The sequence below is a fragment of the Phoxinus phoxinus genome, assembly GCF_949152265.1.
Source record: "Phoxinus phoxinus genome assembly, chromosome: 9".
NCBI classification, from domain to species: domain Eukaryota; kingdom Metazoa; phylum Chordata; class Actinopteri; order Cypriniformes; family Leuciscidae; genus Phoxinus; species Phoxinus phoxinus.
The window spans coordinates 16,868,165-16,883,077 of NC_136884.1; the positions used below are offsets into that span (position 1 = coordinate 16,868,165).

The 14,913-nt window shown below is 37.0% G+C and overlaps 1 protein-coding gene across 3 annotated transcripts; it reads right to left on the bottom strand.

The window, feature by feature from the left end:
• Nucleotides 1–923: 923 nt before the first annotated feature.
• slco1e1 (solute carrier organic anion transporter family, member 1E1) lies at nt 924–14,231 on the bottom strand. 3 transcript variants are annotated; one of them, XM_079622415.1, is made up of 17 exons: nt 14,106–14,231; nt 13,947–14,020; nt 13,696–13,776; nt 10,486–10,594; nt 10,205–10,346; nt 8,771–8,903; nt 8,528–8,655; nt 8,276–8,422; nt 7,499–7,597; nt 6,421–6,645; nt 6,020–6,184; nt 4,150–4,345; nt 3,638–3,803; nt 3,342–3,526; nt 1,808–1,872; nt 1,535–1,652; nt 924–1,377 (listed from the first exon to the last, which is right to left on the bottom strand). In XM_079622415.1, the coding sequence occupies exons 4-17, from the start codon at nt 10,588–10,590 to the stop codon at nt 1,149–1,151; spliced, it is 2,103 nt and encodes a 700-aa protein (XP_079478541.1). In that variant the 5' UTR covers nt 10,591–10,594; nt 13,696–13,776; nt 13,947–14,020; nt 14,106–14,231; the 3' UTR covers nt 924–1,148. The 3 variants fall into 3 exon arrangements, with proteins under 3 accessions (XP_079478541.1, XP_079478542.1, XP_079478543.1); XM_079622416.1 differs by lacking the exon at nt 14,106–14,231 and having other exon boundaries at nt 13,947–14,079; XM_079622417.1 differs by lacking the exons at nt 13,947–14,020; nt 14,106–14,231 and adding an exon at nt 13,904–13,944.
• Between the last annotated feature and the right edge of the window lie 682 nt (nt 14,232–14,913).

Below are 14,913 nucleotides of genomic sequence, written 5' to 3' on the forward strand. Positions count from 1 at the left end.
TTAGACTGTTTTTTTCCTGGTCAGTGGTGCAATTGCTTTCTAAAACTGGAAAATAGCACCAGGGAAGTTTTGCGCCGGAACACGCCTCCACTTTGCGCTGATCCGCCCCCGCGAGCGCAAGTTAATTTCCTAATTTACCGACGTGCGTCTGTGGAGGGAAAAGTCCACTGTGCGCGGGTGCAAAATAGGAATGATACATGCGTCGGTGTTCAAAGTCAATTGCGCTGGGTGCAAGATAGGGCCCTATAGCTTATAGCATTATAGCTCGCTGCCACATCACAAATGGTGAATCTATAATTTTTTTCTTTATATTCAAAACATTTTCAGACATTTTTTTTCAAAAATAATTGAATGGATGCTATCTTTTGAACTCTTGGCATGAAAACAAACTGAGGTTTCTACCATCCTTTCATGATTTTTCATGTTCATCACTATTTCAAAATAAAGGTCTGAACTCATTTATACCCCACTCTCACTATTACCCTTTGTGAAGTCTTGTTTTGCCACGCTGCATGTTTCTTCGTGTTTCCTTGTGTTTCATGTCAGTGATTCCTTGTTTCGTTACCTGTCTGAATAAAGTTCTGCAGATGGATCCGACTGCCTCAACCTCGTCTTTACAATGCCTTAGGAGTATGAAAATATTCTTGTTGCAAATTGATAAATTACGGCTACTCTGTCATTTATTTTGAACATCAGTCACCAAATATGTAAACTAGAGATTGTAAGCTTTCAAATGATATATAGTTTGTCAAGATTAGTTTAGGTTTAGCATAGGATATTACTGTTTTAAATATGTAATGGCTGGGTAAAAGCAGGTATTATTTCAGCAATTACATTTGTTGCCACATTTAACTTATAACTTTACCATTCCAAGAAAAAAAAAGAGGAAATGTTATGTAAAATAATGTACAGAGCCACATATTAAAGAATGGAGATTTATTTTTTCAAATAGAGAGACAAACTTTGGATCATGAGACAGATAGTACAGTAGAAGAGAATAAAAAGTGTTATGGAAAGTTACATTGTTTTCCATATGGCCGTTGTTCTCTAGTCACTGATTTTATTAGTAGTTCTCCACCCATTACCGTCTCAGAAATGTCTCCTGAATTCCCTGAAAGAGTAACCTAGCGATGTTGCGGTGCTCATCGTTAGCCGTCAGTATTGGTTGCTTCTGTTTTTTCTGTGGTATCAGTTTTAGATCCATCATGGTGGCGCTTCTCTGGGGCCTGAAGTTCAATCGCATGTTGCTTGCTGGCTGTTTGCTGTAATGCTTTGACCTCTTCTTTACTAAACTGCTTTCGCAGAAGTACGATGACAGCAATGATGAAGAAGTAGGAGCATCCCCTTAAACATGTGGTCAGGCTCAAGAAGATTACTCTGAAAACAGGACACCAAGGATTTCCAAAATGTGAGCTTTAGGACTTTTAGTACTGTAAATATCCAATATGTCAAAGACGTTATAAGCATAAGATGCTTTTCCCATATTTCAGACTAATAAAGCCAATGGCATATAATTACATACACAAATACACACCTGTACATATCAGAGTCGTACATACGACAGGCTCCTCGCCCCCCGCACTTCTTCATTCCCCATTTTAAACACGTCGAGTCAATGAGAGCTCCAAAATATACCGGTGCAGGAATACCACCTCCAGAAAAATTAGACGTTCAGTTTGCACAAAACATATGCATAAAATGTAAAATACAGTACAATATTGCCTACAGTAGCTTATAAGCGTGTATGCTTTCTCGCCTTAGTAGCTGAAGTAGCACTGAATAGAAATGAACTGAATATTAATCGTACCTAGAGTTCGCATCACAAGAGTTTGAATACCCAATGCCAGTGACTTCAGCTCAGGTGTAATGCATCTAAAAACACGTTATATTCAGTAAATACATAACATACAGGGAAGGAATTTTAATTCATGAATGGTTAAAATATGTACATTTAATCTGCAACACTTTAGTTTGGAGAACACATTCACTATTAACTATGACTTTTGCCTCAATAAACTCCTAAGTTACTGTTTATTAATAGTTAGTCAGGTAGTTGTTAAATGTAGGTATGGATTAAGGGACACGCACACACACACACACACACACACACACACACACGCACACACACACACACACACTAAATATTAAATACAATCCACCAGTTTCACAGACAAGGTTCAAGCCTAGTCCCAGACTAAAACACACAGTTGAGCTGTTTTAACTGAAAGCAACTTCCACTGATAAATCTAAAAATATGTCACTGCCATTAATTTGTCTCAAGATAAACATCAGTAATATTTTTTCTAAGGCACTTTTATAAAAGCTACTTAGATGTCCCAATTAAACTAGAGCCAAATCCTGGCATAATATAAGCCCCGTCCGTGAAACCAAGCCTATGTATTTATTATATTTTACAAGTTTAGTATTGCAGTTTTTTTCTTCTTCTTCTTCTTTTCTTCGTTTACAATAGCTAGCCTAGGACACATTTCTCAATCCTTTGGTCACTTTTTTAAAACTCTTCACACAGTTCTCCTAACCAAATTTCAGCTTTGCACAGCAGTTCAAAGAACTAGAAATACGGTACCAAAACACTTCATTCATGTCTCAAATCAACTCATACTTCCATAACACTGGCAAAGATTTTCATTTTCATCCACCAAAAACAAAGTTTGTCTCTCATAAAACAACAGCCTAAAAAACACTAACAACAGGTACCATTATGCAATGTTTTCCTTTTAAAAGTTTCTTTTCAAAGCAAGAATGACTCTCTATTGTTTCTAATTCACTGCAGTGCGTTGCATGGTCTATGTTTACATTGTAGTACACAATTATTCTTAGTTTTTCCCTTTTGTACACTGTACATGGTAATGAAACTAAAAGACTAACACCTCTGTTCAGCTACATCTAATTGTTTTGATAGTATTTCAGTTTTTAGATTCTGAATATATTTCAATATGGTATAGAAATGTAGACAATTGCGGTCTTATTAATTTTCGCACTACGCTAGGTTTTGAACTTAAGCTAAACAGTTTTGAAAAGAGTATGTAAAAGTGCAAATTCTTAAGTTTGTTTGGTGGTGTTTGTGTCCGAGTGAGAAAATAATTCATGCAAATTGAAAGATGTCGTCATTGAATGAATTGTGTGCCAAAGCAGTGATAAACGATCCACAGTTTAGCCCACATAAACTGCTGTTGTCCTCACTGTGAAGATATTTGAAAAGTATCGAGAAATGTGTCCTAGCCATTGTAAAAAAAAAAAAAAAAAAAACTGTAATACTATTTCTATCACATTCTTGCCTTACTAGAGATCACTAATTCAATTCTGTCCTGGTGGTAACTCACCGTATAGTGATCATGTATCCAGGAGTAGTGCCCAGAGAGCTAATGAAGGAGCTGAGGACAGTTACAGCCATGTAAGAGGTGAAACTCCGGGTACACACTGGCCCACGGGGACAGTGTCCCAGAGACACAGATCTGCTGCCCTCTACTGGCGAGGGGGTTAAGACACAGCTGCAGTTCTGGAAAACCTGTGATAATCAAACGTAAATGAGAAGGTTTGTTCAAATTACAGCATGTAAACGAAGGCTTGCAATACTCCTTGGGTACCTTGGATTTGGAAAAGTTTTAGATGGAGATACCGTGTTTTTGCCTTGTCCAGTGGAGGCGGTGCATCCTGCCAAACAGGGCGACACGTATGTAATGCCGCTGTCAGAGCACACAGGATCCCATTCAGACGTAGAGCAGGAACAGTTCTGGTTACACTGAGACGTGAGGGAACGCGGATCAGAAGATGTACCAGGAGTCCTGGGGAGGAATTCAGAGATTGGTGATTGTTTCCAGTTTTGAAACACAGTGGCTATATATTCCGGCTGGGAGCCAATGTTCATTTATATCAGTGGTTCTCAATTGTGTTTTCAACCCATTGGCTGCAACCGAAATCGCATACGCCCCTACTATATAGTAGGCTAAAAACAGTGTGTTACAAAAGAGGTATGTACGAATTCTCTTAAAATAATTCTTCATAAAATAAGTACCTACAAAATTGTCCAAGATTTGAACATGAGGAAGTGAATACGATTTGGGAGCGTATTCCTGCGCACCCCAGACCTTTTGAGAACCACTGACTTGCAGAGGTATACAAACATTTTACCCATTGTAGGACACAGTGAGTCCCGCCACAGGCAAATTGTCGCACTTTGTGCCGAAATGGAGGAGGAGGAGAAGGAAGGCAGAGAAGGAGGTGATGAAGGAGAGCTGAGCCCCCGCCACAACGCTCAACTTGTATCTTTTCATTAACAAACCACCCAAAAATATTCCCACGGCAACCACGGGCAGGATCAGGACACCTGCGGGACATGACAGGTCTTTAGTTTCAATTAACGTCAAGCCTTACACAGTTCTCTGTGTGTGGGTTATGCTTGGGTTTCTTGGGTTTGGTGTGACAGATGAATTTGCACCAAAATACTGTAACTGGATTTGACAAAAGATATGAGAAGTCGAAAAAAATATTAAAAGTTTTACTTCACATAATCACATTACATTTTAAATCATGTTTTAATGACCTTTTGTCGTGCTTTAAGGAAGTACGCTATGTTGTTGTGTTGGCACACATACTAAAGCACATGTCAAGTACTTGATAATTACTGTAGTGGTTTATTCAATAGTGTACATTTTAAGTTCATTCATTTTTCAAATGTACTAACCTGCAAGTTTATTATTAAAAATGGGTGATTACAAATATATTTATATTTTGACGTGCACGTTTCATAAGAAATGTCTATTAGTCTACCATAAATGCTTGTCAGGACATTTGACAGTACTTTAACCATATTTCTAAGACAACAGAAGTAATTATGAAATCACATACACTGTAAAAAAAAATTTTGGTTTAACTTAAAAAAGCAACCTTGTTGCCTTAAAATTTTGAGTTTGTTGTAATTAAAAATTTGAGTTAATACAATGAAGAAGAATGGTTTAATAAACAGAAACTTAAAATAGTATGTTATCTTCACACATTAGTTATCGAAGTTGATTTGACAAGATAAAAAGTTGTGATAACAAATCATGAAAATATTTGTTACAGTGTATGAAGATGTACTCAAGTCCTACTTAAATGGGTCAAAACGCATTCTTAAGTTCAGTTAATTGTATTTAATATAATTTAAATACATGTAAATTGATTTGCAATTAACATTCAATTAATTGTTCAGAAACATTACATTCTGATAAAAACTCAACAGATTTTAAAGTAATATATATTTTTATATAAGTTATAAGTACTCTTGAGTATGCTAAAGTGTACTTATTTCAAAATGAATTAAATATAAAAGATAAAATAAAATAATATATATGAACTGGAATATATATATTGAGAAAAATGCCAATAAAATTTACATGTAAAACAATTGTTGTAATAAGTCAGATTTGCTACTAAACATTAGTATTTTATTCCTTTGTTTTTTCTGTCTAAAAAAGCTATTTGTAGTAGTAGTATTATTTTATTTTGGTTACCCCCATTTGGTTCCACTTTATTTCGATTGTCCACTTTAGACATTCTACTAACTGTAAGTAACTTTGCAGCAACATGTCAACTAACTGTCATTAGAGTATTAGTAGACTGTTAGGTTATGGTTAGGTGTTAGGGTTCTCGTTAGGAGAATAAGTTGACTTGTAGTTGCCAAGTTACTTGTAGTCAGTAGAATATCTGTTGGAGGACCAATAAAATAAAGTGTTAGCAGATATTAAGTAGACAGTCTACTAACACTTTAATGACAGTTAAGTAGCTGCAAAGTTACTTATAGTTAGTAGAATGTCTAAAGTGGACTATCCAAATAAAACGTTACCTATAATGTATGTATTGTTAAATATAAATCTACATTTTAAATCTAAATATTACATTGAAATACAAATCTTACATTTCAAATTCAAAATGGTATTGGTTGTCCATAGCCCCAATTAGGCACCATGACACTGAACAAAACAATCAACGGTCTGGACATTTACATGAAAAGCCTTCTTACCAATAAGGAAGTTTGCTCTGGACGCAGACTGACCAAACTGTTGCTCCATGTATTTGGCTTTGAAGGTGAGCAGTCCGATGAAAGAGTTGAACTTCAAAACAGTCGCACACAGCAACAGGAAGTATGCGGGAGTGCACAGTAGTCTTTTCAGGGAAGGCAAGAATCCTTAACATTTACAAACAGGATACAGAGAGTGAGATTTGCATAGATGTTAGCTTAACTTCAGTTAAAACATGTGATCATCTTTAAGACCAGTTTGAAAGGTACCCGTCTTACAAATTAGAGCGACTCCTGGTGAAGTACTTCTATTTTTAACATGAATTTGTTACGTTTTAAAGAGAGAAGAAAAACAAAATAGTTCAAACAATACTGCATTTATTAAAATGGTGGAAGGAAGTTGCCTTTTGCAATGTCGGACAGGTTCATTGCATTTGTGGTTGGGAGGACAGGTTGCTCTTTGTTTCCCTGATCCATGGTAGAGTTTTCTTCCTCTCCTTGTTTGGTTAAAGACCTGGGCAGGAACCAAAAAGGAACACCAGCAAGTAGTAAGATGGCAGATGACACAAAGAAGCCCAGCCACCAAGCGCCAACCCAGCGCGCATCCTGTGGAGTAATGGTCACACTGTCTGCAGGAGAATGAGGGAATTATATAATATATATAAATGTGAAAATGTAACAGCTCTGAAACAAACTGACTAATGATCAGATGAAAAACAATCATTTTAAAATCAAATTAATTAATCGGGTTACAAATAGCATGTTCTCACTTTTTTATATTAGGTGTCCTTAACCCTAATTATTACGCACTCATTATAAAACGAGACATGAACTTATTGAGCACACACATATTGTTCTGCAAAACTCTCGCTTGTATGGGATGCTGGTATGTTTAAGAGAGGGTTTAGGGATGATGAAGGGACACATATGTAATTGCAAGCAGTACATGTAATTATATTGTAACTACAATGTAATAACATCCACAACACAATGAAATGCATATATTATCAAAATATTAAGTGTAATTGTAGTTCAAGACACATAATATAAAGCAGGTCCAATAGCATAAATGACCCCTTTATTAAAAGTGAGCTCCTTTTTATTTAAAAAGTCTCTATTTTCCTGTCTGTCCAGATCTGGTAGATTAGTTGTGTTGTGTTTTTAGGACAAACTTTAAAAATGTAATGGTTTAAAAAAAAAAAAGAATTTTCCCACTGTGCAAAGCTTCAGAAACTAGGAGCATATCACATCAATGCTTGAATGAAATATATACGTGTGTGTGTGTGTGTGTGTGTGTGTGTGTGTGTGTGTGTGTGTGTGCGTGCGTGCGTGCGTGCGTGCGTGCATGCGTGCGTGCGTGCGTGCGTGCGTGCATGCGTGCGTGCGTGCGTGCGTGTGTGTGCGTGTGTGTGTGTGTTACAAACACAAATGAAGCTTCATGAATAGGAAGCACTGGTGACACCAATTAAACTGGATGCTTACCAACACTGACAAATCCAATATCCACATACAGTCTGGCACACATGGAGCCCAGTATGAATCCAAACATGGGACCCAGCAGCATAATGGTCTGCAGACATGCTAAACATCAAAACAGAGTTTTTAATGAAACATTTCCAGGTGAAAATTGAAATGTGTTGCGCTGAGTTTGCACTTCCCTTGTGAAAAAGAAGTACACTCTAGCATAAATTTAACAGGAGTATATACACTGAAATAATATTCTTTAGCAGATTATCTTAAGTGTGAAGAAAATATATAGTTTTCAGACACTTAATTGCAATTGAATTAAAATGTATAATAGTTTAAATTTATAATGAATGCAGTTAGCTGATCTATACATTTGATTTCATAATAATTACTCATTACTTTTGATTTTGAAATATGGTTACATTTATGGAAAAGTGTACTTCTTTAAAGCACAACAACAGACTAAAACATATTTAAAATGTACTTTAAAGTGACATTATTGCATTCAAGTGTGTTAATAAAAGCGTACTCTCTTTATGTACACTTACAGCAAGTGGCCTTTTAATTTCAGTACAGTTTTTGTAAATATACTTAAATATTTGAAGTACACTACAAGTGCACATTCAATACAATTAGGAGGGTTTAGAAGCTCACAACACACATGCAGAGAGAGCTATACAATTTATGTGGATAACATAATCTAGTTGTTGTGCTAATGTAATTTATATGTCTATGCTGTAACACAAGAGTTCCTGACCTTTAGTAAAAAATAAAATAAAATAAATTACTTACAAATGTAAAATGCTGAGTTTTCTGCTTTTGCAAAGTCATCAATATAAGATATGCCGAGCGGTGTGACTGGAGTCTCTCCGATTCCTCTGAGCGCATTTCCCAAGAACACATAGATCCACATACTAGATCCAGGGTCCTTCACGCAGTCTAAGATTAAAATAGTAGAAATCATGTCCATGAAGTATGTCACACCAGTTCACTTATATCAGGGTCTACGTATATCAGGCTATGGGGTAAATGTAAAGCAGTTACCTGTTCCAATGGTATTAGAAGGCTTGATGTGTGCATTTGAATAATTGTTTGGAACCATGGGATACTGACAAGGAGATATACTGACAGTCTTGTTTAAAGAGCCTTGCATTACAGAGTCATACTTGTACCTGTGGGAGGAGTATAACCGGCAGGGAGAAAGAAAGAAACATGAGAAACTCTATAAGAAATGATCAACTAAGCTAACTGTGTTTAGAAATAACATGCATGTATGAATGAATTTACCGTCCCATGAAAAAGTGTGGCAGTCCAGTGAGAGCTGAGCCAATGGCCATGAGGAAACAGCCCATTCCTATGAGCCGTGGCCTGTGCAGTCTCGCTCCAAAATGACTAACCGCTGCTAGAAAGAGCAGGTTACCTGCAGAAGAGCATCCAGAGAACAACCAGTTAATCAAGAAAATGTAAATACACAAAGCATGTAAGCACACTTATTTTAGCATGATATGGACAACTTCCACTACTTCCACACATAATAGCCTAGAATACTGTCTAACACTTGATGGCTGCTCTGTTAAGTCTTTGTCATCGGTTAGTAACCTGTGTGTGCTCTTTGATACCAATCTTTCATTTGAAAGTCACGTGTCTAGTATCTAAATTAAGCCATATGCTCTCATTGACAAATGCGGAACAATTAGTTCATGCGTCCATGACCTCAAGGCTAGATTATTGTAACGCTCTACTGGGTGGTTGCCCTACACGCTTAACAAACAAACTACAGCTGGTTCAAAACGCAGCAGCTCGAGTTCTTACCAGAACCAGGAAGTATGACCATATTAGCCCCGTTCTGTCAACACTGCATTGGCTCCCTATTAAACATTGTATACATTTTAAAATATTGCTGATTGCCATGATACTAATGGTCAAGATGACTTGACTTGACAATCCATGTTCCATTCACTGATCATTGTATTGTGCAACCCAGGCTCATTGGAAAAAAGTGCCTGTGACAACATTACTGCAAAAATGACACTATGCTGCTTCTTGCACATTTTGAGACGGTTTTACAGTGAAATGCCCACATAGTGGCGCTTAAACCATGTTCAGTTTTATCCGAAACAGACGGACATGAAACTGACAACATTTTATTATGTTGGTTGTCATGTGTATCATGGCAGTTTGGAAATTAAATGTTCAGTTAACGGTGCTAAAAAGTGTTTGAAAACAACCTATGACCTACTTTAAACCCTATACCCTATATCGACCCAACATATACTGTAGCAAACGCAAGATAAAAACACATTTGCTGAAGCAACTAAGCCAGTTTAGCTTGCTTTTATCATGAAGTGCAATGCTGTACCAGGTGAGCTTACTTGGAAAAGCTATATGGAGATGGTTATGTAATGCAAACGTATTACTTGTATTACTTTACAAATCATGCACTACGGTAAAAGTGTTTTGAGGTTATAACATAGAAAGTCCTGGTTTTCCAATGAGCCTATGTTGGTAGTTTGGACAATATCTGGCACAGTAGGGGGAAAAAAGCCCTATTCAGATTTCTAGAATGCAATGCAGCTTCCAGGAATGTTTTATAACATTCCAAAATAAAATGTTAAAATACTTAAACCCTTTTTTATTATTATTATTATTACTTTTTACACTATGATTGTAACAATTAATTGGCCATTTTTTGTTGAGCCATTGTGTGATCCTTATACAAACCCATTTCAAAACTTCCATCAACGAGGCCCACGACAGAGCTGGAAAGGTCAAATCTCCTCTCAATCTGAGTGATAGCGCTTTTCATGTAGGTCCCACACAGAGTTTTGGAGAAGTAGGCGAAAGAGAGGGCCACAATGAAAATCTTGAAGAAAAGTTACAATGGAAAGAGAACTGATTTATCAGACTTGTAAATACTGTAAACAATTCAATTATCTTTATTCACATTAAGGCTGATTCAAATTACTATATACATTTTTTTTTACACACAGTAAAGTAAGTACCTTTAGACTCGAGCAGCAGGGGTCTTTTGGGGCCTCTTTTTCTGGAATGTGAAGGTCTTGTTGGCTGGTTGGCTTTCCATTGTCCTCTGCAGTAGGCTCAGACATTTTGCTGTCATGATATTATCAAACAATTATATTTTTTGTATTTTCGGTCAAGCTTCACCTCATTAGATTGTACTCTGCATTTCAGTTAATTTATGAATTAAGTTTAAATTATTTATTTATTTATTTGTTGAGTTTAACTGTGCGTTCACACCGGACGCGAATAGCGCGTCAAATTCGCGCCTGCCGCGTCTAATTTGACGCTTGGACATTTTGAATGCATTCGCGCCTCCAAAGCTCAAATCTGTGGTTTCTTTATAAAGATTGTGCCTATTTAAAAAATGTGATCTGACGTTTCGGAGTTGTGAGATCCGCGGGCGCTCAGCGCTCATGTAACCCGCCTGGAGCAGCCTCACCTCAGCTAGTCCTCCTGACGTCTGCCGCTGGTAAACCGTAGGTCAAACGACTTCTTTAATTAACGTTATGTGAGTTTTTCTTCATCTCATTCAGAAATGTAGCCTATGACTGCAAGTGTTCAGTGTCGTGTCACATTCATAGTTAACATCTGAACAATATCATTCCTTCTTTCACGCGGGCATTTAGTCATTACAAAATAATTGATTAAGGCCAAACATAAGTTATTTAAAATTTAAAATGACAACGGGCATTCCCGTTTATCACGTCACTTCACCACGTGACAGCAGCAAGCAGGCTCCGATTGGTTAACGCGTCGCGAATTGACGCAGAAGTTCAGATTTTTCAACTCGGGCGGCAGACGCGAATTCGCGTCAAACGCGTGAATGCACAAAAAGCACTATAAAATCATTTGCGCGTAACGCGCCAGACGCTCAATTTGCGCCCATCACTCGAACTTGACGCGCGAATGAGGCGTATTCGCGTCTTTGACATTCTGCTTGACTTGCATTCACATGTATAGACTGAACACACACAGTAGTTCGTTAGAGATTTGCGCAAAACTTTTAAGATATTTTCTAAATGTAGATAAAAAAACTATTGCAAAATAACAACGTTTCCATTAACCGTTATGCAACTTGTTACGCAACTAAAACGTAATTTTTTCCTCTCGCGATAAGTCATTCCAAAAAATCATGACAACGGATGTTGGTAGGTTTATGTATATCAGCCACCGCACTAGGCATTATTTTTAATTGAATGAGACGTATGCATGTTATCCTATCATTAATGCCAAGGAAAGACCCTTATACTTGGGAGCGGCGCGTATGAGGTGTTTCTTCCTCCTCGCGTTAAGGTCTTGATATATTGTGGCATTTCTTTGTTGTTTAGAATCCAGTATTCCCGTTGTATGGGTTTAATAAAGAACTCTGTCTCGTCTTCTGCCAAAACATACCGTGTCGTCATCTTTAGACTTTTCCGTACGTAAAATTTAGAAAATTTTCATTTTGCCAATTGCATGAAAATTGACACCTCATGCGAGCGCAAAAACTTTTTTGTAATATATGGGATTTTTTTGCAAAATTTATTCCATTGGACGTATTTTCATTTCACCCAATGGAATCAATTGGGCAAAAATTCTGAGTGGCTAAACTCTGAAAAATTCAGAGTGGCTAAACATCACGTCACTTTTATTTTCACTTTCTCTCGAAGACCTTCCCTGGACAACTGTGCCTTTGTCGATGAAAGAGGTCTTACAAAGAAGAATGAACAAAGGTAGTTGTCCGGGAAGCTTGACTGATGTGCTAGGTCGAGGAATTCTGTCACATGTGCCTCGAGGGAGTGATTTCCCTGCTCAAGGTACAATAACAGGAACGAGGGAGAGTCCATGGTGTCGGGAAAAATAAACACGAAAACACTGACACAAAACAAAACAAAAACACACCGCAATCTCTATATTAACACTTTTGGGTCTGGTCTTCTTTCACGGTTGTGCTTCATACAAAGGCCTGAACACACTACCGCATGTTGACGTTCTGCTGACGCACATATACGTGTATAGACGAGACTGGCCAAAAGTACACAGACAAACGAGGTGATTATAGGTGACACAGCTGAATGTGATAATGAATCAACTATATTGACATCTAGTGATGGGAAATGGTGCAAACTGAGACAATATGGTGATATTGTGACAGACATTTTTTGGCAGTCTGGTGAGATATTTATAAATGGACACTGTTAGTATTAGAGATACACAAATTGTATGTGCCAAATAATGCTAATTACTGTACAAATATCAAACAACATCTGCTGATACTGACATTTCAACCCGATCTCACGGCAATTCGTACGAATTTTACGAGGTGGCTAATTCGTACCAATTCATACGACCTCACTCGTACGAATTTGTACGTTTTTTGCTAAAACGTACATATTTTACGATTTGCCAAAATCGTATGAATTCATACGAATGACCTACCCCTGACCCCGCCCCTAAACCCAACCGTCACGTGGGTTTAGACAAATCGTACAAATTCGTACGAGTGAGGTCGTACAAATTCGTACGAATTAGCCACCTTTTAATCACTCGTACAAATTCGTACGAATTGGTCGTGAGATAGCGTTGGACATTTTCTACTTTATAAATCACTGAGAATTAATTACACAACATAAAAAAACTAAAAAAACACATTTACATAATGCTATTGATATTTTTTACATTTACAGTACTCACCATTTAATTTGAATTAGAAAATGTAATAAACAAATCACAACTCGGCTGTCATTTTTCCAGAGACATTTTATTCAGCATGAGTTTGTTACTTTATTATTGATGCATTTTTTCTGCCCCCTATTGGGCATAATTAGCCCTGCTCTTCAAAATAATTGGCCAATGCCAAATTTTTGGCCTAGCCTATACTACAGTATATGATTGGACGATACGATACATTAGTGCATTGCTATAGCAAACACAGTGAGCAATTTAAGGCTTATTTAAAGAAAGAAATGTGTAGGTGTTAAGATTCTGAGGAATTACTTACCGGTACTAGCCTTTACCTAATTTCCTAAATTATTTGCATATTAATCTGAACATTTAATAAGATTCAAAAGATTGACAAGATTCAAATAGTTATCCCCGTGTACATACAAAGGAATTCCTCTATAACAAGTATCTTAAAGTCTGTCTCAAATTTCCAAACAGTTGAAACTTCGTTGAAATTTAAAAGGAATTAAAAAAAAATCATAACTCACCTTATATTTAAACTTTCAGAAAGACTGAAATATTCCAATCTTTGCAGCAGGCAAAAGCTAACTTCTGTTCTATTGCCCCATCTTCAGAATAGTTGAAGGGGAAGACAAATACAAAATTTGTAAATACAAATACTACCACTATTACTACTTCTACTACTAAAAAAGAATAAATATAAAAGAATAAAAAAAGAAACAAGGAAAAGCCAACCTCGTGAAAAAGAGAAAGCCTTTTACTGTGTTTTATGACTTACTCAGATAATCCTCTCAGAATTAGTTCGGTTTAAATCTCCCCTCCCAGTCAGAAACCCTTCAACCAGCCATTCGTCTACGGCAGAGAAAATTAAAGTTAGGGGGTTCTGAGAAAACAAAGAGACCAAGAGAAACAAATCATGTGCCAAAGTGTGCTGTACCTGACATGGGCACAGGGAATATCCTCCCTCTTGGAGAGAAGACGTGGTTCTGGGTCTAAAGCCTGTGGTTTATTCTCAAAGCTCATCCACACAAAAGCTCAGCACATTTCTATTCCAACGACGTGCCAGCTCAAGAGACACCAACAGCTCAACACATGCTGCTAAAAGAGAGTGTTTTTGCTCCAAGAAAAACTCAGAACCTGATATATTTACAGCCTTCATTCTCATAACATGCATTTATATATATATTTATATTGTAAGTTATTTTATTTAAATAGGGGACACCAGGGGAAGATTCATTTTAGTTGTTAGCTGCTTTAGATTTTCATCTGGATCAATTCAGAATTTGACATAAATTAAGATAATTAATTTTGTGTCTTCATTAAAAAAGTTTTTAAGAATGGTTTAAACCAGCAGGTTGGCTAAAGCCCACTGAGTGTGGTCAGGCTGTGGCCCTGCTGCAGTTGCGCTGGAGCCAGGGAAATGTGCTTTCAAAAAAATGTTTTGCTGATAATTTACTCACCCAGATGTCATCCAAGATATCCACGTCTTTCTTTCTTCAGTCGAAAAGAAATTTAGGTTTTTGAGGAAAACATTCCAGGCTTTTTCTACTGTACACAGAATAGACTTCAATGGCAACCATCTATCCCAATGTTCAAAAGAAGGTTCAAATGTCCGTCTCAATGCAAGCTTCAAAGTCTCTACACTATCCCAGTCGAGAAATAAGGGTCTTATCTGGCGAAACGATCAGTGATTTTCAAAAATAAATAAATGTATCGGAATTTATTTCCCACTTATCGGAAATTGT